General features: G+C 36.4%; 1 protein-coding gene across 2 annotated transcripts; it reads left to right on the top strand.

Annotated features, from left to right (window-relative positions):
- The first annotated feature begins 1,429 nt into the window (after positions 1 to 1,429).
- On the top strand, positions 1,430 to 17,651 carry LOC306845650 (brain acid soluble protein 1 homolog). Of its 2 annotated transcripts, XR_013782005.1 has the most exons (3): positions 1,430 to 1,552; positions 15,386 to 17,353; positions 17,584 to 17,644. XR_013782005.1 is itself a non-coding variant. In XM_079378562.1 (2 exons), exon 2 carries the CDS (start codon positions 15,398 to 15,400, stop codon positions 15,983 to 15,985), a length of 588 nt encoding a protein of 195 aa, XP_079234688.1. In that variant the 5' UTR covers positions 1,430 to 1,552; positions 15,386 to 15,397; the 3' UTR covers positions 15,986 to 17,651. The 2 variants fall into 2 exon arrangements, 1 of the variants encoding a protein (XP_079234688.1); XM_079378562.1 differs by having other exon boundaries at positions 15,386 to 17,651.
- Positions 17,652 to 23,873: the final 6,222 nt, after the last annotated feature.

Here is a 23,873-nt window from a genome sequence, read left to right as displayed (position 1 = left end):
CACTTCACAGAGTTAAAGGAATTAATGTCTTTTTTTCACGTCACGTCAAGTATGGTGTCCCATACTCTGGAAAAAAAAAAAAACAGGTGGAGAAGAAAAGACATGTTAAGGTGAAGAATTAGTTGTGAAACCATCAGGAACCATGTAGTGTCCAGCGTGGCGCCACCATTTTCCAGAACTGCAACCTACCTGGAGTCTCCAGAAGTACAAGGTGTCAGGTTCTCACATTGCTTGGGTAAAACATACTAAAAATGACCACACTAAATAAGAATCAAATGCTGAAGTGTAATATATGAAGACTGTTTTTTTATAGGCAGATAAGAATTTATCTTCAAGAATCTGGCAGTGAATTTTGTGAATTCATTTTTAGTTAATTTCTGCAAGACAGACTTTTCGGGATAGGAGATGGACTAAAAATGAATTTCCAAATCTTTCTGCAGATTCTTGAAGATAAATTCTTCAAACAGTGGTACAAGAGGATATGGTGCTGGTCCTTCAAGAGTCTCTCTCAACTTATCTGTGTATAAAGCCAATAAAAATCAGTCTTTGTCTCTTCTAACCTAAGTCTCCAAGAGAACCTGACACATTGCACTTCTGGAGACTCCAGGAAGGTTGCAGTTCTGGAAATGAGACACCTAATTCTTCACCTTAATTCTTAATTCTTTTGCAGTTAACATGTTTTTTCTCCTCCACCTGTTTTTTTTCTGACCGTGCTGACTCAATGTGCATTATGTTGTCCAATTGTCATGCCTTAGCTTTGCAATTTCTGTATTGCATTAGTTTTGAATTTCTCATGGGCATTTATTCGGATCATTTTGATCATTCTGATTTTTCATAATTTTATAGGCTAGTTGATTAATTACAGTGTCTCAGCAAAACAATCATTACTTAAACACGTTATCTTTTCCATTGCATTTTTGTTTATTATTAGAATATATTTTTAGTTTTTTTTACACCTCTGTACTCACCTCACATTGTCTGTGTTTAAGCCACATTTTAAACGGATGTCGCCAGAGGGCGCGCAAAGACAAAAAATTATATATCTATTTATTGAGCATTTTACTCTTCCATTCGCACGAGCATGAACGTGAATGGGTTATATCTCTATATTAGCTGGTACAAGTTAAAAATGAAACATTGTGAATTCTTTACACATTGACCAGAAATAGGCTGCAACTAGCTACCAGACAAAAAAGTTCACTACTTTAAAAATATTCATAAACAACTAATTAAAACAGAAGAGCAAGTTGTTTTTGTAGATTTGATTTAATTTTCTTTTGATAAAGAGTATAAAGTTGTAACATTTTTTTTCTTTGCGCGACTTGATCACGGTGCGGCGCGCTGCCGTGTCTCGTCCTCAGTGGCTCGCAGCGCGTCGAGCGCCCCCCGCCCCCCCAAACCGAATACGAGAGTGCGCGCGAGAAATGCAGCGCTAGACACACACCGAGCAGCCCCGATAAACCCCGCCGAATCCACGCGCACGGGAAAAAAGACACTGGGAAAAAACAGCAGACGCCTGAGAAAGGAGTGACAGGAAAGTCCACCGCCGACGGTAAGAGTCTCTCACTCTTTTAGGAGATTAAATAAACACTCTGCCTCAGTTACATGAAGAATTTGTCTAGTTGGAGCGTCTCTGATAAATAAGAGCAGATTCCATTTGGAGAGACGGAGCGCACGGTAGTGAACCGGGGCAATATCGAATTCAAGTGTACTTTCAGCACATCATTCAGCGGGTGAATGGTGTAATAATATATCTGAGCTTATTTGATTTCTGCGATGCACATAAAGATTTCAATAAATCAGCCACGGAATTCACGCGGATGAACTGAGTGGAGAGGGGCGTGTTCTGCGCGTGCATGCAGTCGCTTTCGAGCTGTTTATTATTATTTTAATGCGCAAATTTGAATGAAAAATGCTCATAAGATGAATTAAGGAGTATTAGAATAAATCGTAATGGATAAAGCGTATTTTCTGAGACGCAAATGTATAAGTTTAGACTATTATATATTTCCAGAGTCATGTTTTGTATGGGGTAATGGTAATGGTTTTGGTTGCTTCCAAAGTAAATGCTGCTTTTTACTGTTTGCACAAGCGGATTTATGTCCACCGTCCTCTTTTGTCAGAGCTGGCACGCATTTTGCAGCTCTGTCTAACTGGTGCACACGCGTGCGCGCACACGCACCCACACACCCACGCACGCACACATAGCCTACACAGATATTACGGAGCCGAAGTTTATAAATAATATACACACGATAAATCCTTATAATTAATTAATACTGTTTGTACACATATTTTCTTTACCTTTTGTGATGCTATACAGTACCAAAGAGACGGTTTATTAACTCTGTCACTTACTAATGTAAAGTGAACAGGGTTTGGTTTTTTCTCTATATATCAATGCGCCTTTTATGATAGTATTTCCTTTTTTAGTTTATTTAGTATTTCAAGCTACCGCGGTAATTGCCTGATCCTTTGTCTCTGCAGAGCACATGCGCATTGCGCGTAGGGTGTGGATGGACAACTGATGCTTTACCTCCTATATATATCTCATATTGTCTACTAATTACCTGTTTTGTTTCAATGCACAACTGTATTTGTGATTTAAATTTAATTTTCCGCAGCTGTGTTCATCAGTATTCCGTTTGTAGAGGAATCTATTTTACATTTAACGGCGATGCCGCAGACAATGAACCAAGTGAGGGAGAAAAAAAGAGCTAGGGCTCAGATCCTGGCACACCGTGCAAAACGTCTCCGCCCAAATGTCGTCTTTTTTTTCGTCTGGATGAGAACCGTTATTATGGGACGGAGGTGAGTTTGAGAGAAGGATGAGCTAGAGGCTTCATAATCCACGCGTTCACACGCACCAATAAACCGCTGCTTGAATGAGTCACGCGTTTCAACCTGGAGACATCAAACCAAACTGAGAAATTGAGGTAGCCATTTACCAAATTGTTAGATTTTAAATGTTAAAAACACTAAAAATAGTTAGGTGTTACCACAATAAAAATGTATAGTGTAAAAACAAATTGGCTATTGATTATTGATCTTTTATGAACTGGATCGATGACATAAGACATTGTTATGTTGCTACACTATGGAAATACCATCTCTCCCTCTCTGGAGAGAGAGAGAGAGAGAGAGAGAAATGAATATCTACATCAGTTCAGGTCTCATTTATTTGTCCAGTGCATTTGTATAATGCAGAAGAGCCTGAAGGCAACTCATGCAGGAGCCACTCAGCCACCAAAAACATTATTAACCCTGCATGAGCGAGTGCCGACATTTACAGATCTGCACCTTTGGCTCTGAGCACTCATGAGTTGAATTAGCAATAATCTTGATTAAATGTGTATTTTATATTGTGAGATTCCCTTTATACTTGGTCACCCACAGAAACAAGACGAGCAGTCAGGTGATTCATGTCCGTCCGAGACACCCAGTTTCAAGCCTAGCTGGAGTTTTGTGTGTTGCAATAGCAGAGGAGAGCAGGACTCAGGAGGAAGCATTGAGAGTGAGAAAGATCTGTATTGTCTGTTGGGTAGTTCATGATTGCAGATTTTACAGTCGGAATCAGTGCGCATCAGTCTAGTTGCAGCCAAAGAGATGAGAAAGAACGGATTTTGAGCTTTTTTTGCATTTATTTACAGTGCTGTAGAAAGCATGTAATCAGCTAAAGAAAAAAAGAAGGAAAACCTTTTTTGCCCATTCAATATTCAACAACAATAATAATGTGTTATTATTATTATTATTAATAATAAATACAATCTTTTTTTAATTATAGAAATTAAATCAATAAAGACATTTTACTATTAATAATAATAAATAATACTTTGTACTGTAAAATAAACAAATGAATAATTAAAAAAGTATTTATTAATGATAATAATAATGTTGACAACAGATTTATAATTGTTTCTGATTACAAATTTGGGAAGATGAGCATGTTGCATTTTTAAATGCATATTTTAAGTAACCTGATCTCATGACGAAAACGTACCTTTGGGAATTTGTTTGTAAGACGCGAAATATTTACCAAGTACATATCACTGCAGTTTCCAATTTCTGCAATTTGAACACTACAGGTGGTAAAACAGGGAGCACTTGTAATTGTTTTTGTACACAGTTATGATTACAGCTCCATATGTTGCAGTGGACATTTCACATCGAATGTGTCACTACGTATTTCGCATCTTGTGTGTCGCTACGTATTTCGCATCTAATCTCGTTACATAATTTCCCCTTTCCCCTGACGTCACAAAGATCCAGGCCCTCCCACGATTGTTTGATTGACACTAGCGTTTCAGCACAGACTGGACTGTTGTCTTACCTTAGACCTGCCCTGAGTGAGCTGTCATCAGTCTGCCATTGTTTCGACACCGGAGCAGATGTAGAGAAAAATGGCTCCTAAGCGATTGAGGTGTTTTGTTGTTGGATGTAATAATGAACATAACAGTCGTCATTTACTCCTGACATCTGAGCCACTGAAGATGCAGTGGATTACTTTTGTTTTTGAAGGGAATGCACCCCCATTCTACCTTAATGCGTTTATGTTTGCGCAAATCATTCGTGATCCAGCCTCACTTACAGAGGAAGTGAGTATAAGGTTCTTTTAAGAATCTTTGCAAATCGTCTTTCCTAACAACTTGCTAGTTAGCAAGTTCTGCCGCTAAAGTAAACAGTATCATGACAACGGCTAATCACCCCACGGAAGAGAGCGGATTGAGCAGAGCTCATTAGCATTTAAAGGAACATGGACTAAAACGCCTTGCTGAAAACAGAGCTGATTTTGACAGGGTAAAAATAGGTGTTGTTTTACACTACCATTGAGAGATTTTAACCAAAGTATGTTATAGACTTTTCATCAAGACCCTAAAGAATCATATCGACTTGTGGAAAATGGGCATCCAATGACCCCTTTAAGTAACCCAAACTTTCAGAGATGAAGTTCGTGTGAAACAGCATTTACTGTGAACCGAGCCACTCAGGGTCTCTGAATCTTGAGCTGCTCACTAGTAAATAAACACAGTGCCGTGCTTCACTCTGAAACACACAGTAGCCAATTACTGGCCAGCTAGCAAGTTTCACCATATATACTTGCCAACACTGTTTTTGGTGTTTATTTTGGACTCTGACTGAAATTAAGTCAATGTACTTGAAAACGCAGCTTTTTTTCTCTCGGATTTGCACAGTTCATACTTCAGGTTGGAAAATATGTAAATATACCAAATATGTATGTTGTGATGCTCTACCTCACATGTGCTACAAATCGACCAAGGCAATGCTCTAAAATCTAATGCTGAATTTGGTGCACCAGGTGCTTTTATCTGAAATTTTTTCGATGACTGCGATCACAGTTTTCAGTGTTTGTCAGAAGAAGAGCGGGATAGACATGAAAGCAAGAGAGAGACAGGAAGGAGGCAGTGAGACAGGATGGCACTGACAGAGACAGAGGCAGCTCAGCCAAGCAGAGCTTTGAGTGTGTGTGTGTTTGTTTGAGAAAGATCATTGAAAGGGACAGATAACTCAAGAACATCTGAGACGGTCCCAAATTAGAGATGCATTCAAAATCACTGTTATTTCTGGACTTGTCACTTAACTTAAAAAAAAAAAGAATTTCAAAGTCAACGTACCCATTCTGTCACACCGTTGTTAACTACTTCAGATTAGTGGAGCATTCTTTTATTATTTTATGTTTTCCTCAGGCAGCCTTAGTTGTGCTGGAAGAACTTGATAAGTTTTAGTGTCAGTCACTAGTCAGGTTCTGTCCCATCATGCTTTACGGTCTGTGTGCACTGTGTGGAAAGTGATTGGTGGCTTTATGTGGAGCAGTAGAACTGAGCCACTGAGCCTGATATTGTTTCACTTTTACATTTTTACAACGCACATTTTAAGCTTTCTGAACAGTTATTTTGCTTTTAAAATTATTTATGGCTACGTACACACTGCAGCTAAATTCGGTTGTCATTTCATCTTTTAGTGCTTAACCCTGTTCTGTACACACACAGTTCAGCAATTTATGGGAGTGACAACTGAATTGAATCCTGAAAAACGCAGTTAGTGACAACTCTACACAGTGTGTACAGAACCGAACAGAACAACTAGTTGTTAATGATGTATTTAAATGTGTTTCAGAGTTGTGTCTTTCCTGTATGTGCGGTGCAAGAAATTACAGCGTTTTGACTCATTTTAGTGTTGCCAGATCTTTATAAAAAAACAACAACATAAGAACAATTCAAGATAAACTTAAATCCAAATGCGTTATCTTGGAAATAAGCCACATACCAAAATATAGTGTCGTGCACCTGCCTATTTTATTAACTCCATAAACTGTATAGCTTTATGAGTCAAGCCCAAAGATGCTTAAAAATATGTGGACATGGCAACCCTTCAAGCGTGTTGTGCAAAGCAGTCTTCCAAACATAACGTGATGGCTCTATTGGCGGTGGTTTAGTTGAAATCTGTTGGATTAAAATGAAAATTTGTTGCAATGATTTTGCAGGTGGTTTTTGTGCGAAAATGTTTCTGTGAAATGCTAAAGAAGATTTTGCAAAATGTACTGTATACTATATATATATATATATATACACACACACACACATTATATTGCCAAAAGTATTGGGTCACCCCCTTCTAATGAACATGTTTGACTACTTTAGTAGTTTCTATGAGTACAAATCTTAATGTTTAAGCATATAATGATATTCTAGGGAATTGTGTGCTTCTAATTTTTAGCAACAGTTTGGACAGGACCCTTTTCTATTCTAACATGACAGTGTCTCTGTGTATAAGGCACGCTTCAAAAAGACATGATTGATTCAGTCAGTGTGGAAGAACTTGACTGGTCTGTAGAAAGCCAAGTCCTGATCCCAGCTGAACACCTCTGGTGTGACTTTATATGCAGACCTTCAGCCAAAAACTCATCACCAAACACCAATGACTTGTATAGACACTATAAGGACAAAAGTGTTGGGACACCCCCTTCTTTAGAACAGAAAAAGGCACTAACAAAACTGTGGCAACAAAGATGGAAACATAATTCATGCATTTAAAAATTGTGCCTCATGCACAGAGGCACTGTCATGTTAGAATAGAAAAGGGTCCTGTCCAAACTGTTGCTAAAAATTAGAAGCACACAATTCCGTAGAATATCATTATATGCTTTAACATTAAGATTTGTACTCATAGAGATTACTAAAGTAGTCAAACATGTTCATTAGAAGGGGGTGACCCAATACTTTTGGCAATATAGTGTATATTAGTGCTGATGATTAGTGTTGTCAAACGATTAATCGCATCCAAAATAAAAGTTTTTGTTTACATAATATATGTTTGTGTACTGTGTATATTTATTATGTATATATAAATACACACTGTTACGTACCAGGTCTAGGGTCCAGGAGAATAACATAAATAACTCCCGCTACAACTTGCACATAATATTTAATAAAAATATGTTGTTTATATATTAAATATATTTATATATGATCAATTATGTGAATACAAATATATATGTAAATACATGTAAATGTTTTCAAAATATATGCGGTATGTTTGTGTTTTTATATATACATAATAAAAAGACACAGTACACACACATATTATGTAAACAAAATTAATCGTTTGACAGCACTAATATATATACACACAAAACAACACTGGACCCTATTGACTTGCATTGTATGTATAAAACAGTTTAAACATTGTTCAAAATATCTTGCATCAACCCCCAAGATGCAGGGTAACTTCATTTGTGTATTTATTTCTATGATTATGTGTTAATTACCTATGGGTAAGCAGCAGCTCAGATTCCTCAATTCTGATATTGTGTGTGTCATCATGGAATCGCTCTCTGGGTTGCCATGACGATGACCTGAAGGAAGTGTAAGAATGAGCCAGAATTCTATGGTTCCTACGGCAACAGCCAATCAAAGGCCAGACCCCCACTGACCCCACCTGTCTTTTATAGTCCCTTGGAGAGAGATACACACAAAACACAGCTTTAGTGCTGGATGAGGGCATTGAACAGACAATTACCAAAAGACATACATAAATGACATCAAATAATAATACATGTCAGCTGTCAGAGAGTGATAAATGTAGTCTGGTATCACAGTATTTTTACAGTATAGAACCTTGTGAAAGTACAGACAGGAGTGAAGGCATATTTAAAAAAACACTTGTGTTGTGTTCAGGACATGGACTATATAATCAAGGCCTAATGAACAATGCTGTCGCCTCTTGTTTGGACAGCAAGTCCCACAAGAATGAAAACATTAGACTCTGTGTAGATTTGTATGTGTCCGTTTTTTTTTTCCTGGTGATATGTGAATTATGTTTAGACTAAGCCTAAATCTCAGATATTTAAAACAAAAATATACGTCTTTTTTAACTTCACAAAGTCAGATATGAAATCTTAAGCTAATACGTTTAAAAAAAAAAAAAACATATATGTGCAATAAAAATGTCTAGTAAAAATATGTGGCCGTTTCTTCAACTATGAGCATATTTATGTCCCAAATGTTGATTTTTTATTAAAGATTTCAACTGTTTCTTATAGGAAATTCTTGGAAATATTTTATCATGCCTTCATCATTTATATTTTGCTATTTTTAAAATGTGTTCGATGTATAGATTGTATTGTTTTATCCCAAAGACGGACATTTAATCTTAAAATCAATCATAAAATATTATTATAATTTTTAAAACTATCTAAATAAAGCCTGACATTTATTGTGAAGAAATTATTTATGTTGACTATCCCTTGGTTGTATCATTTCAATCACAACCAACAATTTTGTCACTAATAGAATTAGAGTTTTCAAAAGTTAGCATACTTATTTTAGATATTAAAATGATAAATTTTTTAATTAAGGTCATTAGGTTAATAAGATATGACAAATTATTTCGGTTAAAAAAAAAATCAGTTAAGCTCATTTTGTAAAATTACAAATTTTAATTTTTTTTTTAAAAATATTATTTTAATGTATATATGTATACTTAAATGCATAAATGCATATAGTATGTGCATAATTTAGCTGTAGAAAGACAAATGATTCTACCTTTTTTATTCCAATGAAAATGACATTTCCGCAATATCAAAAACAATACAGAATTTGAGATGCAATAGAAATGGCATTTGTTGGTTACGAAAAATAACAGAATTCTTCTGTAATGCCTGTTATATTTGACAAATTAAAAGTGACACTGGCAATAGTTAAAGAAACACCCATAAGGGTGCTGTACATTTAATTTGTTACATTTATATAGAGCTTTACATTGTGAGGGGGATCTCCTCATCCACCACCATTGTGCAGCATTCACCTGATGTGATGGCAGCCACAGTGCACCAGAACGCCCATCACACACTGGCTTATTTCTGGAGAGGAGACAGTGATGATGAAGCCAATCAGTAGATATGAGGATGGTTAGGAGGCCGTGATGGTCAGAGGCTAATGGGAAAATTTGCCATTTTCCCGAGGGTCACACCTCTACTCTTTTCGAAAGACATCCTGGGATTTTTAATGACCACAGAGAGTAAGGACCTCGGTTTAACATTTAGCCTATATATGTGTGTGTTCAAGTGTGGAAGCTCGCATCTCATTTTATCAAGCATCTGTCAGTTACGATTTATGGATATTTGTACTCGAGGGACATGACACAATCAAATCTACTATCCTGAAACACACAGATACAAGGTTGCAACTCAGGGTGAGGCTTAGGGATTGTGTGTGTTACTATCTCAGACTGGCTCCAGTGAGGGTGTTTTTAGGAGCCATGACAGCCTTAAATAAACACACACACACTCAAAGTCAAAGTGCATTTTACCATCAGTGAGCCGCTAAACAGTCATCAGAATAATACAGAGTCTGTACACTACTGAAGAAAGAATCTCTAGGTCTTCGTGTGCGTGAGCGTGTTTTTGTCTGCCAGTGGTGTTTATGTTCCCTCGCCGTTGTTTTCATTAGAGCAATTTCCATCCTGAGAGATGGCTGTGTGTGAGGATGAAGGATTTTACCAGGTCAAAGTTTTCACATTTCTCAAGACACTGTCCAAATGAGTTAGTAAACTACCTCAGCTCTTCCAAATACTCTTGTTGAAACACTCAGGGGTTTTAGAGTAAACCAATGTCTTCTTTGCGCTCGTTCGCACTCTGTCTGTCCATTTGAACTCTATTTATCTTAGTACTAGTTGTGAGACTGTTTTATTGCGTTTGTGTTCATTTAAAATCTTCCCTCGCTCTACTGTTTATGTTCCTGAGTAGATGTTTCTCAGACAAAGTTAAATGGACTGCGACACACACACACACACACACAGACAGACACACACACACACACACACACACAGACACACACACACACACACACACACTCAAGGTCCTGATACTTTCTTCACATTCAGCTAAATAACCCTAAAATAATGACCTTGTAAAAACAATACAATATGAATTATCAAGGCACATTCTTGTCATACTAGGTTTATCTTATATTTTTAGACTCAATAAACTGGAAGCTCACCAGTTATTCCAGTTAATGGGGGTTTGAACAGATGTTTATCTGTTGTTGCTTGTAAAGCACTTTGAGCTTGGTAAAAGCGCTATATAAATTAAACTCAATCCAACTGCATCATCATTAACAGCTGTTTTCTTAGGATTTTAAAATGTTTAGTGTTGGTAAGATTTTAAGGGCAGTTTGATTCTTATGCTCTCATGCACATTTATTTGATGAATAATAAACTAAAGAACAAACTATATTGTGAACTTTTATGATGATTTATAGTAACTTTTTATTTTAATATATTAAAATATGTAATTAGTTATTTAATTTGTTCCTTATGGCAAAGATGAATTTTAAATCTTCAGTGTCACAAGAAATATTATACTAATTTGAAAGAAACATTTTTTTATTATTATTATCAATATTGAAAACAGTTGTGCTGCTTGATAGTTTTGTGGAACGTGACAGTTTTTCAAGATTCTTTGATGAATAGAAAGTTTAAAAGAACAGAATTTATTAAAAATATGTATTTGAAATGTATATTTTATATTAAATTGGAAATTTATATTGAAATGGATATATATTTTTTAACAATGTAAAAGTCTTCATTGCCACTTTTGATCAATATAATGTGTCCTTGCTGAATAAAAGCATTCATTAGTGTTCTTCTTCTTTTTATTATTATTAAATTGTACTCACCACAAACTTTTGAATGATAGTAAACTAGCAGAATGAGTAAATCACGTTTTGTAGGATCTTTACAGAGCACTTTATTCATGAAACTCAGCAATATTTGCCTGCTGCATTTGGCGTCACTATTAAATGTAATTTTAATAGGTGATTTTTGTGTACATGGCAGCAATAATTTATCAAATGATGGAGAAGAGCTCTTTAACAAGGCACCCACATGTGCAGTGGGGTCAAGCACACTTTAAAAGAGCCAAATAAAGTGCTTGGATAAAGAATGGTAGATTGTAGTAGTCTGCCTTTATCCTCCACAACCTAGCATTTAGAAATGGCCTGTAAGATGGGGATTTACAGCCTGCAAATTTTGTTCATCACCAATTTTGTGGCCAAATTCACAAAGTCACCTAACTTAATTCCTTTAGTGAGTTATGCTCTGAAAGAATGCATATAAACTGCTTTTAGCAGGCGTAATTAATATTTCCCATTTTGATTTTAGTTCCATAATGGTTCTGTGATAGTTAATAAGAGTCTAAAACATGTTCACTGATCAGGAAGATCAGAAAGGAAGAGTGCTCACTGGACACACACAGTTAAGGCCGATTTTTTGTGTGGAAAGTTTAGAAATTAAACAAAAGAATAATTGCTCTTTCTGTCAACACTGTCTGTCAACCTGAAACCACATCTACCTTTTGGCCCTTAACTCATGATCTGTGTTAACAAGAATAATCAATAAAACAAACACAATCACAATAATCATCAAATGACTCATTACTGCATATTTACTCTTCACATCATCATTCCCATCAAACGAAAAACAGGAGCTTCTGGTTTCTCTGTCTGCTCAGTTTTCAGGAGTTATTCATTAGCCTGAGCTGCTGTTTACGTAGAGGCCTGAGCCCTGGCCAACAATGTGCTAGTGTGTGTGTTTTGTTTGAGTACGTCTCTAGGGTTATGAGCTCGCTTGAGTATGTGTGTATTTGAGCTTGGAGGACAGATCTAAAGTTATTAGTGTGTGTGTGTGTGTGTTATAAACTCCACTCAAGTCCAGTCCTCACTAAAACATCTCAGAGTTGTGGCTCCACACTGCCTCCTGTTGACCTGGAGGTAAACTGTTCTACATACAGTACAAGCACACACATGCACATGAGGGCGAATGAGGATATGTATTATTAACTTATCTTCTACTCATTTATATTTATTTTATCCTACGTTCACATACATATAGGGTCCGTAATATTTAGATAAACAAGCCAATGAAATGATTCAAATACTCACTGAGAAGTATATAAGACCAATATACTAGAAAAAAGTAATATGTGAGTGAATATGTAATATCTTAATAAGGTAGCATACATGTTTTTGTCCATATCTAATGTAGTTTATTGTATTTGAATATGAAACACTAGAAGTTTGTGTTTGCTCTCAGAATGCATTTCTGCTGTTACAGCACAGTGATTGGGTCAAATTTTCTGCTCCAGTTCTCGACCCCCCTCCTCTGCCTCGAGCCCAGCATGTGTGTGCGTGTGTGTGTGTGTTGAGTTTTAAAGTTACATAAGAAAATTCAACGCTGCACACATTTATATGGCAATACAGCTATATATATATATTTTATATATTTTATCAATATTTTTTCAATTACATGTGCACAATGCTCATTGCACTTCAAGTAGTGCAAACTGATGTCTGTGTGATGTATGCCACACACTGTGTGCAAAATGTTTTTAAATATATAATATAAAGGGCAGATATAAACAGTACAATCCAATATGCAATAAAACAAACAAAAGAGTTTCTGAAAAAAAAAAAAATTCTAAGCAGCAAAACATTTTAAATTACTGTAATATAAAATAAAAACCTAAACACATAATTTTACTGAGAAGTACTAACTCAATACTTGCTTTGCATACAGTGACAATTTCCTTGTTAATATAAAATCTAAAATTAATTACTAAAAATGTTTCTTTGCTGCACACACAATAATGAAATATGTTTTATCAATTAGATGTTACAGCCCTAGTGACACTTAATTTCTAGCGATTATCGTCAATTTGATTTCACAGATACTATTTAAACTAAACTGATCTAGACAATGACATCTCTGAATTCAATAATGAATTGCCTTTAACTGAAAATTGAGTGTTTAATCTTATTATTATAAATTACTGACACTCTATCCTCCAATTTGATACTGTTAAGTGCTTTGACACAATCTGTATTGTTAAAAGGTGTATGTATTGTTAAAATTTATATATAAATAAAGGTGACTTTACTTGACTAACCCTTAAACATTCTCCACTGTGCAGCTCTGCCCTGGGCCCTAGCCTCTACGATGGAGCTCTGTCTTAGAGCCTAGCCAATACAGCTTAAGCTAAACTCTTTTTGCATTGCTCTGTACTGGAGCAGAAACAAAAGTGCATCCTTTAATTTTCAATTTGGCAATGAGGCTTTTGAATACTACTTCCATACACTGCATAGACAGTTTACTAGGATCACCAGGATCGAATTTACTACCAATCAGCAGGTTTCACACAGTCAGTGAATTTCAAGCCTCCTGTACAGATGAAACAGCTCACAGACGCACACACACTGCAGCGTATTGTTTAACGCTGAAACAGCGTGCTGCTGTCTGCTTGACTCAGTGGAGACGGGACAGATAGTGTCTATTGTTCTCTTGCACACTGCAAGGAAAGATTTCCATGTTTCCATTGTCATATGTGTGTGTGTGAAACACTCAACTCACATGTTGGCTTCACATGATTACTGCTCTCCTTCTGTCTGGAGTATAACTGTATGTGTGTGCAAGTGTGTCATTACACAGATGGTTGTTGAGCTCAGGAACGCTAAAGCAGCCAACAGGGACATTGGAGTGAGAGTGAGAGAGAGAGAGAAAAAGAGAGAGAGAAAAAGAGAGAGAGAGAGAGAGAGAATGTGTTTCGCACAGCTCCTTATTCGGAATGAGTCATGTGAGCACCCGGTTGCCTTGGTAACTGGTTCTGAATTGAAGGTAGTATGGCTCGGAGATGCTGTCCTCTAAAACCTCTTCCATCTATCTAGATAACTATCAGCGCTAGAGTCTGATTACTGATTAATGATCTAGTTTTAATGCATGATATGATAGAACCTTGACAGGCTGTCTCAGAAATTTGAGTTTAGTCTGCTGAGCTTTTATTAGCTTTCTGTTTCAGGATTGAAGCGCATTGGTGCTAAAATAAACCCAGGGCAGGGTTTTTTTTTTTTGCTCTTTCTCATTATGACACCTTGCACAGACCTATTTGCAGATGTTTTTTTTTTTTTAGTACTTGCTAAAAGCATGAATTACACTTTTTCTTCCCAGTATGTCATTATGATTATGCAAGACATGTAGTGTTTGACATGCTACACTTGAATTTCCCCAAATAATCCCAGAGGAAAATTTTAATGCTCAGTGGTTGCTCTTTGCTCATGGCTCAGGAAGCAATAGAGGAACCTTTTTTAACTCGTTGTCTTTGATGTTTCTACTAAAATTCCTTTGGAATTAAAACCAGAAACAAATTAGATAGATGTTGACCCAGTATATCCCAGGGGTTTTGAAATTGGAACCTGCAAAGGAATGCTAGATGGTCTGTAGAAAGGTTTAGAGAAACTAACTAAATAAATAAAGCTTATATTACACTAAATAAATCTTACAGTACTATAATAAGTAGAAAATCAATGTATTAGAATCTTTTCTAAATAACAATTTAGGAATATATTTATTATGTAATTTTTTCATATAAATTGGATCTTTATTCAAGAAATTATATAGATACCTTGTAAAGTTTAGGGATGGGAGCTCACTAAAATGTATCATATTTGGGGGTCTGTGGCATCCAAAAGATTGTAATCTATTGGTATAGCATTATATAGTTTTGTCTTGAATATTTTATGATAATCAAGATCATTTGGAAAGAATCGACCAAAAATAAATTTGTAATTATTATAATCTGATATTGGCAAATCTGAACATAGTTTGGGACATTGTCAAGATCTGAAAGTGTTGAAGAGATGTTTGAGTTTTCCTAGGGTCCATTTCTTGAAAACATTTAATCACACTGCTGTCTGAGAAACAACAAAAGATTTCAATGATGATTTTAGAGTTAACATAAAAGATGAAACGGACAGTTCAAGTACTCATTCTGAGTCATTGCAGCCAGTGTTGATTGTCCTGTTTCTCTCTTTCACAGGTCAGAGGTAAAATGGGAGGGAAGCTGAGCAAAAAGAAGAAGGGATACAATGTGAACGACGAGAAGGCGAAAGAGAAGGATGCAAAGACGGAGGGAGCGTCGGCGGAGGAGGGCGAAGCTCCTAAGGAGAACAAGGAGGACGCTCCTGCCACCACCGAGACAACCAATGACACGGCGGCGGCCGTCAAAGAAGCCACGCCCACCACCGATAGCAACTCCACCGCACCCAAGGAGGAGGAGAAAAGCGCCGCCCCTCCGAAGAAGGAGGAGCCTGCAGCAAACGCTACCGCTCCTAAAGCTTCTGACACCAAGAGCAGTGAGGCTGCCAAAGCAGAACCCGCCAAGAGTCCAGATGCCCCTCCTGCCAAAGTGGAAGAAAAATCCGCCCCTTCTGCAGCTCCGGCCAATGAGAAAGAAGCTGCGAAAGAGCCCGCTAAAGATCCCGCCCCTCCTGTAGCCACAGCGACAGAGAGCAAGCCCGACACTGAGTCTAAAAAGACTGAGGCTCCGCCCGCAAAAGAATCCACCCCCGCAGAACCAATCACCACGGAGCCCAGCCCCGCCCCCAACAAGGAGCAAGCAGTTGCTGTGCAGGATTAACAGAAGGAACAGTGAACGACAAGATTAATGACAAATGAAAAACCAGATCAAATCTAAATAATTAAAACTAGCCCGCCCATTTTAAATTATATCAGTAATTATAATATGAATAATGATAATAGTAACAATAACAATAATGATTTTAACAAACTGGACTTTGATCATTGTGTTGGTGATGGACATGGTGAATAAGACTGGCAGTTATGATGATATTATCTTTAATATCCAATTGAACTTTGATACAAACCACCAGCCCCCAACTCTCTCTCTCTCTCTTTATCTCTTCTCACCTTTCTTTCTACCTCCATTCAATGAGGGGTGAAATTCAAACATGGAATCTATTCATTGCCACCCTCCGAATCTCACTTCCCTCCATTTGAGTGTGATATGATGGCAGTGGGTGGGGTTAATATATGTGTGTGTGTGTGTGTGTATGTGTGAGTGACAGTAGTAGTAATAGTAGTAGTCCAGCCTCCCTGATACATATTTCATATTTCCTGTTTGCTGCTTTCTAGTTAGTGATTGGCATTGTGTCTTTGCTTATCTCCTGACTTTCCTACTTTCTTTGTTTCTCTCTCTCTTTTTCTCACATATCAGTGGAAACAAAATCAGTGTATAGCACAATGCATCAAATGCACACATACACACACGCACGGTATTGAATGTTAACAGTATTAGTGTTTTCTAAAGGAACAGTTCACCCAAAAATGATGATCTAAACCTGTATGACTATTTGTCATCCGCAGATTGCAAAAAGAAAGAAGCTGAACGAGCTGCTCATTTCCTTGCACGAAAGTGAATGGGGACTTTATCTGTCAAGCTAGATTTTGAGTAAAAAGCGATTTAGATTTCAAAGAAGACTTGGAATTTAGTGCACAAGTCCTATAGACTACTTTTGTGAAGCTTTTCTGGTGCTATTTTGGAGCTTGACAGACTTTGGGCTCCATCCACTTTTACTGTACAGAAAAGAGCAGCGTGCACATTCTTCAAAACGTTTCCTTTTATGTCACACATAAGAAAGTAAGTAATACTGGTTTGAAGTGAAGATAAGTCATTTTAATTTTAAGGTGAACTATCCCTTTAATTGGATGTTTGAAGGTTAATTTAAAGTTTGTACATGTGTGGAGGGATCCGGAAGTATGAAGTGAGTGTGTGTATGTAGTTATGCATGGTATGAGCATGCATTTTCTGCGTGTGTGTGTGTGTGTGTGTGTGTGTGTGTGTTAACGGAGTTCTGGTCTTTCTGTACTTTGAAAGCAGCAGATGTCATGATGTCAGAGAGATAGAGAGAGAGAGCCCAGACCTCCACACTCACCAAACAGGACACACTTCACACACACCGATCTCTCAATATGCTGACAGAACAATGTGAGTGTTGTGTGTATCTGTATGTGTGAGGCTGTGTGTGTGTTTTGCATGTCAGTGGTTGGCCCTATTGTTGTGTATTTTTGGTTTCTGTGGAGATAATGTTGCTACAGGTGATATTTCATTTGAATTAACACACACGCTCTCTCTCTCTTTCTCTCTGTTTCTTTCTCTATCATTCCTTTTCTTTCCAAAATTCCCTGGTAAAATAAAAAATAAAAATCAAATGGAAGAACTGAGATATATGTACTTGTATACATGGAGCAACATTAATAAAATGAAAGAAACAGATTGAAAATCATCTCAAACGTCTTGATTTTTGTGTTTTCATAAGCTCACAGCTTCAGTATTTCTCCCTAACACATTTGAATATATTTTAATGTTCATGACAGTTCAAACAAATCAAAACTTCAAAGCATATATCTTGACGGAAATTTTTTTTTTACCTGCAACAAATCCAAACTCTTATGTAAGCTGTCATTACGCTGCAATAGAGGCACAGATGACATTTGAAGTAGGATATAAACCAAAAGTGGTGCATTTACACACTTAATAACGTGGCACAGGGGAAGAATAAATGTATTTACTCAGGAATCACAATTGTGGGAAGAAATGTTGATTTTAAAGAGAAATGCTAATATTCTTCATGCACCCACTAAATCTGACACTGTAAAAGCTACTAATAATTTAAATTAGTTAAACTAGAATCAAGCTACTTGCAAGCTATTGGGAAGGACTGGATTCTAATATTATCAAAAATATAAATATACATCATATGTATTAATAATTTCACACTTTAAACATGAATTTAATATTAAATGCAATCTATACCCATTAAACGATTAGCATAAATGCACTTAGTCGGCAAATTTTCGGTGGGCCTGTTACACTGTTTTCAACTAAAAATGGAAAACTTTTAATGCACTTTGGCCATTCATTTACATGACAACAGCATTTTGGGGGCCTGAAAACTAACTTTTGAAGCAAGTTTTTTGTGCAAGTTTTTGAAAACAATACCATTGTCGTCTATGTGTAAACTGCAACATATTTACAACATAACCTGAATTTACATAATACAGCGTTTTTAGTTATTTTCGTGGATCCGTGTGAATGAGGATGGTATTGAAGGAAAAATTTCTCTGTTTTTAGTACACTGTTGTCTAGTAAACATACCCCCAGTCATTTCAATAGGAATCCACGTGATCTGGAATTTCACATTAGGGCAAAAACTTTGGGTCTTTAGTGCGATATTTCGATGCAAAAAGGTCAATTGTCTGTTGTCATTAGGGTAGCAATGTATTAATTATAGCTCAGACATGATTTTTGAAACAAGGGGTAATCACTTCTTGTTTTGAAAATCATGTCTGAGCTATAATTAATACATTGCTACCCTAATGACAACAGACAATTGACCTTTTTGCATCGAAATATCGCACTAAAGACCCAAAGTAACCATAGCAACAACTTGAGTGCTAACAAAACAAAACTGACCCATCGCAAAGAGCTTGATTGACAGGCGATCTGATCAATCATAATGCTATAATCCACCATCTTGTCCAGCAAACAAATCAGACAGGAGAGTAGATTCATTTCGGTGGACTTAAATTTAAAAAATGGTGTGTATTGACGTCTTTCTGCGGTTCGAAATAAAATACGTTCTGGGGCCAGTTGCATAAACGTAGCCTCTATATTAAGACAGTGTCTTAAGAACTAGTTTGACCAGCCAGCAGTTAACCAAAGGGTAATCAGTCTTATATTTTGGATTCACCTTAGACTAATCTACGTTTTAATGTAACCAAATTTTAAAACATTTTGACCAGTCTTAAAGAACAAAATTAGACGACTAACTTTTAAGACTAGTCTAAACCTTTTATGCAATCGGCCCCTGATGTTCATTTCATGCTTTAAGTAAATATGAAAAGACAGTCATGAGTCGGTACACTGATCTGACACGACACAATGAAAAGCTGAGACCATGTTTCATAGCAGAAGAAATGAAGACAGTACTTCTGATGTGAAACAAAAGTCTGGGAAAATAACACCTCTCTGAATAATCGACGAGCTCATCACTCTGACACACTTAATTTTGCTGGCTGACGTTATCTTTTGCGCTTGTAGAATCAAAAATATTTTTCTTCATTCAATATTGAGGTGATATTTGTGATTTATCACAGTTTAATCATAATGATTTCTCCTGATGGACACTCGTGGCATTTGTTATTAGTTTATCCATACCTTTTTAGTTCGCTACATTATTAGTTTATCCATACCCCTCTTGGATGGTTAAATAAACGGACAGTTTATTAGCCACATTTTTTTCGAAGATTTTATAATACTGAAGCTAAAGAAAAATTTGAGGTTATTTGTTTAAATATTTCAGGTCTTCTCTCCTTTTATCTCCCTTTATCTCTCTCTCTCTCTCTGTGGCTCTTGTCTCTGGGTTGACTGGGTTCATGTATGACTGACTTTGGGCCTTGGTAACGGTCGCCAAGCCTCTGATCCCATAGCAACCGGTCACTTGGTTTTGTAAGGCAGAAGGAGAGGAGAGGACACACACACACACACACACTTAACACACATATCAAACCAAATGTAACACTCCTACAGTTCTGACGGATGCACTGACTATGGCCTACACAGTTCTCTATCTGTTCCCTACAGTTTAAAGAATAATCCAAACCTAAATCTAAATCTAAATCTAAATCTAAACCACAGCTCTGTTTCTAAGACCAGATTTAAGTTCCAGTGGGAAAATACAGACCGATCAGAACCCTGGAGTGATATCCATGAAAGAAAGCTTGTATTTTCATCACTTTCACACATAACATACATGAATGAAACGGGCGCCAACATCAACATTAACACCTGATTGGATATGGAGGTAACCATGGATACCGGTCTTGCCTAGCAACAAGCTCGAATGCATACGTTGTAAACCCCGCCTACCTGATAGAACGCACATACCTGCACACTCGCACACACATACCTGCACATGCTCACACAGTCTCTCATTTGTCACTGTCCACCCACCTCTTGTTTTTTCTTCCTGTTTATGCCCCCATGCTCCCCCCAGCCCAAATCAGCAGGGTCCCTGGAGGGAAAATTGCCGCCTGTCATTGGCTGACTGCATCTCCATGGTGACGCAGCTGCAGCTGTGCTCGTGCAAGCGGCAGAGAAACACAGTGTGTGTAAATCTCATTCCAGTCTATAATGGTATCAGATAAATTGAGATGAGAGTTCACTTCAGTCACCTGTGCAGGTGTGTTTAGTTACGCTAAAAATAGGCAGCAGTGTATATTATGCCCAATATGTTTCAGTTTGTTCTGCGGTTACCCTATCATAGCTCAGCAGACTTGAAGAGTTAAAGGAAAATTACAGGTTAAGTTAAGCTCTTGTAGTGGCTTGTAATTAGCACATTAAAAAATAAAAAGCACAAATCTGGGTTACAGTGAGGCACTAACAATGAAGGTAAATACGGCCAATCTGTGTCAAAATATGTAAACTATGTGTGTAAACCCCCTGGTGATACGTGTGTGCCAGTCAAAAAAAAAATTCCCAATTGAAATAAATGTACTATATTTTAGATTTTTTTCTTTGTATTTTAGGGGATTTTCCTAAATTATATTTATGGTATAGGTATGACACATTTATTACCTGTTAACTACTTAGCATAGACCTGAAAATGACATTTCCAAGTGAAACTATCATAAATCTTGAATGCTTTGGAGCATAGACTTAAGTTTGGTCTCTTTTTAAGAAACCAAAAAGACAAATTATGAAAAGCGTTACAGAAGTTTATTACAATGAGAAATGCACAAAAATATATTTAAATTTGATGTGAAATACATCTTTTCCAAAACATTTTTTACTCTAAAACTGCATCAAAATCAAAGCCGTGTATCTAAAATTGTGTTTCAAATTTGAGGTTGATATCTCAAAAAAGAGCTTTCAGTGAGATTTAATTTGGGTGCAGTACCAAACATTTCCAGATAAAACTTGCTTTCAATTAATTTCCAGTGTGGTCAGTTTTAACCACAAACAGAACAATGTGACGATTTTTTTTTTCAGGAACAGTTAGCTTTTTTTTAAATTATTCGCATGATTTCTTTTTTTTTTTTTACATAGTGTGCCAAAACCTTTACCAAGTTTCTTACCATTCAAGGCAAAAATTCTACAAAATAAAATCAACACGAATCACTTGCTAAATCAATCACTCAATAAATAAATAAATGCTTGCAAATCTTTTCTAAAGTTATATAAAAATCAACAACTAAGCAGTTTTGAAAATGGCAGGCCATAAACCCTAAAAGGACAGCTAAACTAAAATGATTTATAATTTTTACATCTTAACATCTAAAATAACACAAATGTAAGACTTTTCTCAATTAAACATAAAATAAGACAATCTAAAAAATGCTGGTAATCATTTTGATTTTCATTTACTTCCATTGTAGGGGGGGGGGGGGGGGGGGGCAATTAGACAAATCTTGAATTTATAGAGGCCTGCTTTAGAGTATTTTAACATTTTCTCACATTAAAGAATTTGTGATTGTTTGACAGCTGTGAAGCTCAAATTGTCCAAAACATTTCTGCTTTTCTTAAAGCTGGGTGGCTGTTAAATTTAAATACATTTCTTAAAGGTTTAGCCCAAAATAAATAAATCAAAGATGACAGTTTGACACATCAGTGCCTAGAGAACTGCCTGATGTATACCTAATATAGGAGATGGCAGGAGATGGAAGTTGTCTTGTGTGTTCAGATGAGGCAGGTCAAGTTCACACATTCTATGGCCAGGGGTGTAGAAAGGATTTCTAAAAATGTTGGGGACACATTTAGCCACGGATCTTTGGGCACAAGTGTTTCAGGAATTAACAAGCACTAAAAAAGGACCAAATCACCACAAAGCACTATAAAAATGGTAAAAATACAAATACATCTTGTGCATTATATTCTAAATCATCCAAAGCCATACATTAGCATTGTCTGATAATTAATATTAAGGTGGAAAAATCCCAAAGCTTCAATGAATTTGGAATCTCTTCTTATATTAAAAATAAATAAATAGATAAATAAAATCTTAATTATTATTAACAAGAGTTTATTTTAATTATATATTATTTTAATTAATATTATGTATCCATATTTTTATCTGTAGATTTTTCCTTTTTTTAAATTAATAAATAGTTCCTAAAAATGAGAAAATCTCTCTCATAGCTCTCAAATATCATTTAAGCGTTTACATACTCAAACTTCAAACTAAATATCACATCTTGTGTAGAAAGAACAACATTTTAAAATTTTGGGAAGACATGGTGTTTAGTAAATGATGACAGAATTTTGTTGTTCCTTTAACGACCCAATGATTTTATGCAGTTTTCTGTCCTGTGTTGACTTATTTGCTATTAAAACAAAACAAAACAAAACAAAAAAGTCCCTTTTTTAGCCGATAACTTTCACAGTCATAATTTGCTACTTGCTTGCAGGGGACCTTAAATTATAATGATCATCTCCTGAAAAACCTGCAGGACAGTTATGAACACCTCACCTACATTAAACATATCCTGTCTTCATCCCATTCTAACTGAAGAGTATTTAAATATTCATAAGGTTTCATGAATAATGCAGTACCTGAGTGGTGATCCAGGCTGCTGAGAGGCTGATGGGAGCTCAGCTCCTCCCTCCTCCTATCATAGGAAACATGACAATTGCTTTTGAATTTGTGATTAAGAATATCATATAGAATGATCAATATGGACTGCCATCTGCTGGAATACACACACATTCACAACAGCTGCACACTGGTGGGGGAGGGGCTCTCACTGTTGTTGCCAAGCAACAGCAGATACACCATTCTCAGGATTGTGACTGTATGGGAAATGAGAGAGAGTTGAAAATAAAATGAATAAAATTGTGACACCTTATATATAATGTGAAGAAAATATTGTTTTAACCAATTTCTGCATGTGTCTATACAGAAATTGGTTTTCAAAAATAAACATTTCCTCAGAAATATTAATTGAAAGGATAATAAAAGTGTGACAACTAGCCCCAGTCACTTCCCTTATACATTTGACATTTTCTTAAGAAATATTAACTTAAAGGAATAGTTCACCCAAAAACGAAAATTCTGTCATTAAATCATTAAAATCCTTACTATGTTTCTGTGCCTTGGCCGTGATAGTACCCTTGCTTTCTATGGAGGGTCAGAGAGCTCTCGGATTTCATCAATAATATCAATTTTTTATGGGTAAAGTCTTATGGGTTTGGAACAACATGAGTGTGAGTATAATGACAGAATTTTCATTTTTGGGAGAACTATCCCATTAAAATATTGATGATAAAAAAAAAATGTTGTGTGTCAACTAACCATGTGTGAGGATCCAGTGCTGAGGAAAAATCTGCAAACTGTTCACAGATGGCTTGTCAAGTAACAAACACATCATCATTACACACACACACACACACACACACACACACACACACACACACACACACCCTACAGTGCCACAGCTGAGGTCGTATT

This window comes from Barbus barbus (genome assembly GCF_936440315.1).
Source record: "Barbus barbus genome assembly, chromosome: 26".
In the NCBI taxonomy this organism is placed as follows: Eukaryota; Metazoa; Chordata; class Actinopteri; order Cypriniformes; family Cyprinidae; genus Barbus; species Barbus barbus.
This window is presented reverse-complemented; position numbering and strand designations above follow the sequence as displayed.

What these genes read in the sequence shown, in the direction of transcription:
- LOC306845650 (XM_079378562.1), top strand. Translation starts at nt 15,398, where the DNA reads ATGGGAGGGAAGCTGAGCAAAAAGAAGAAGGGATACAATGTGAACGAC.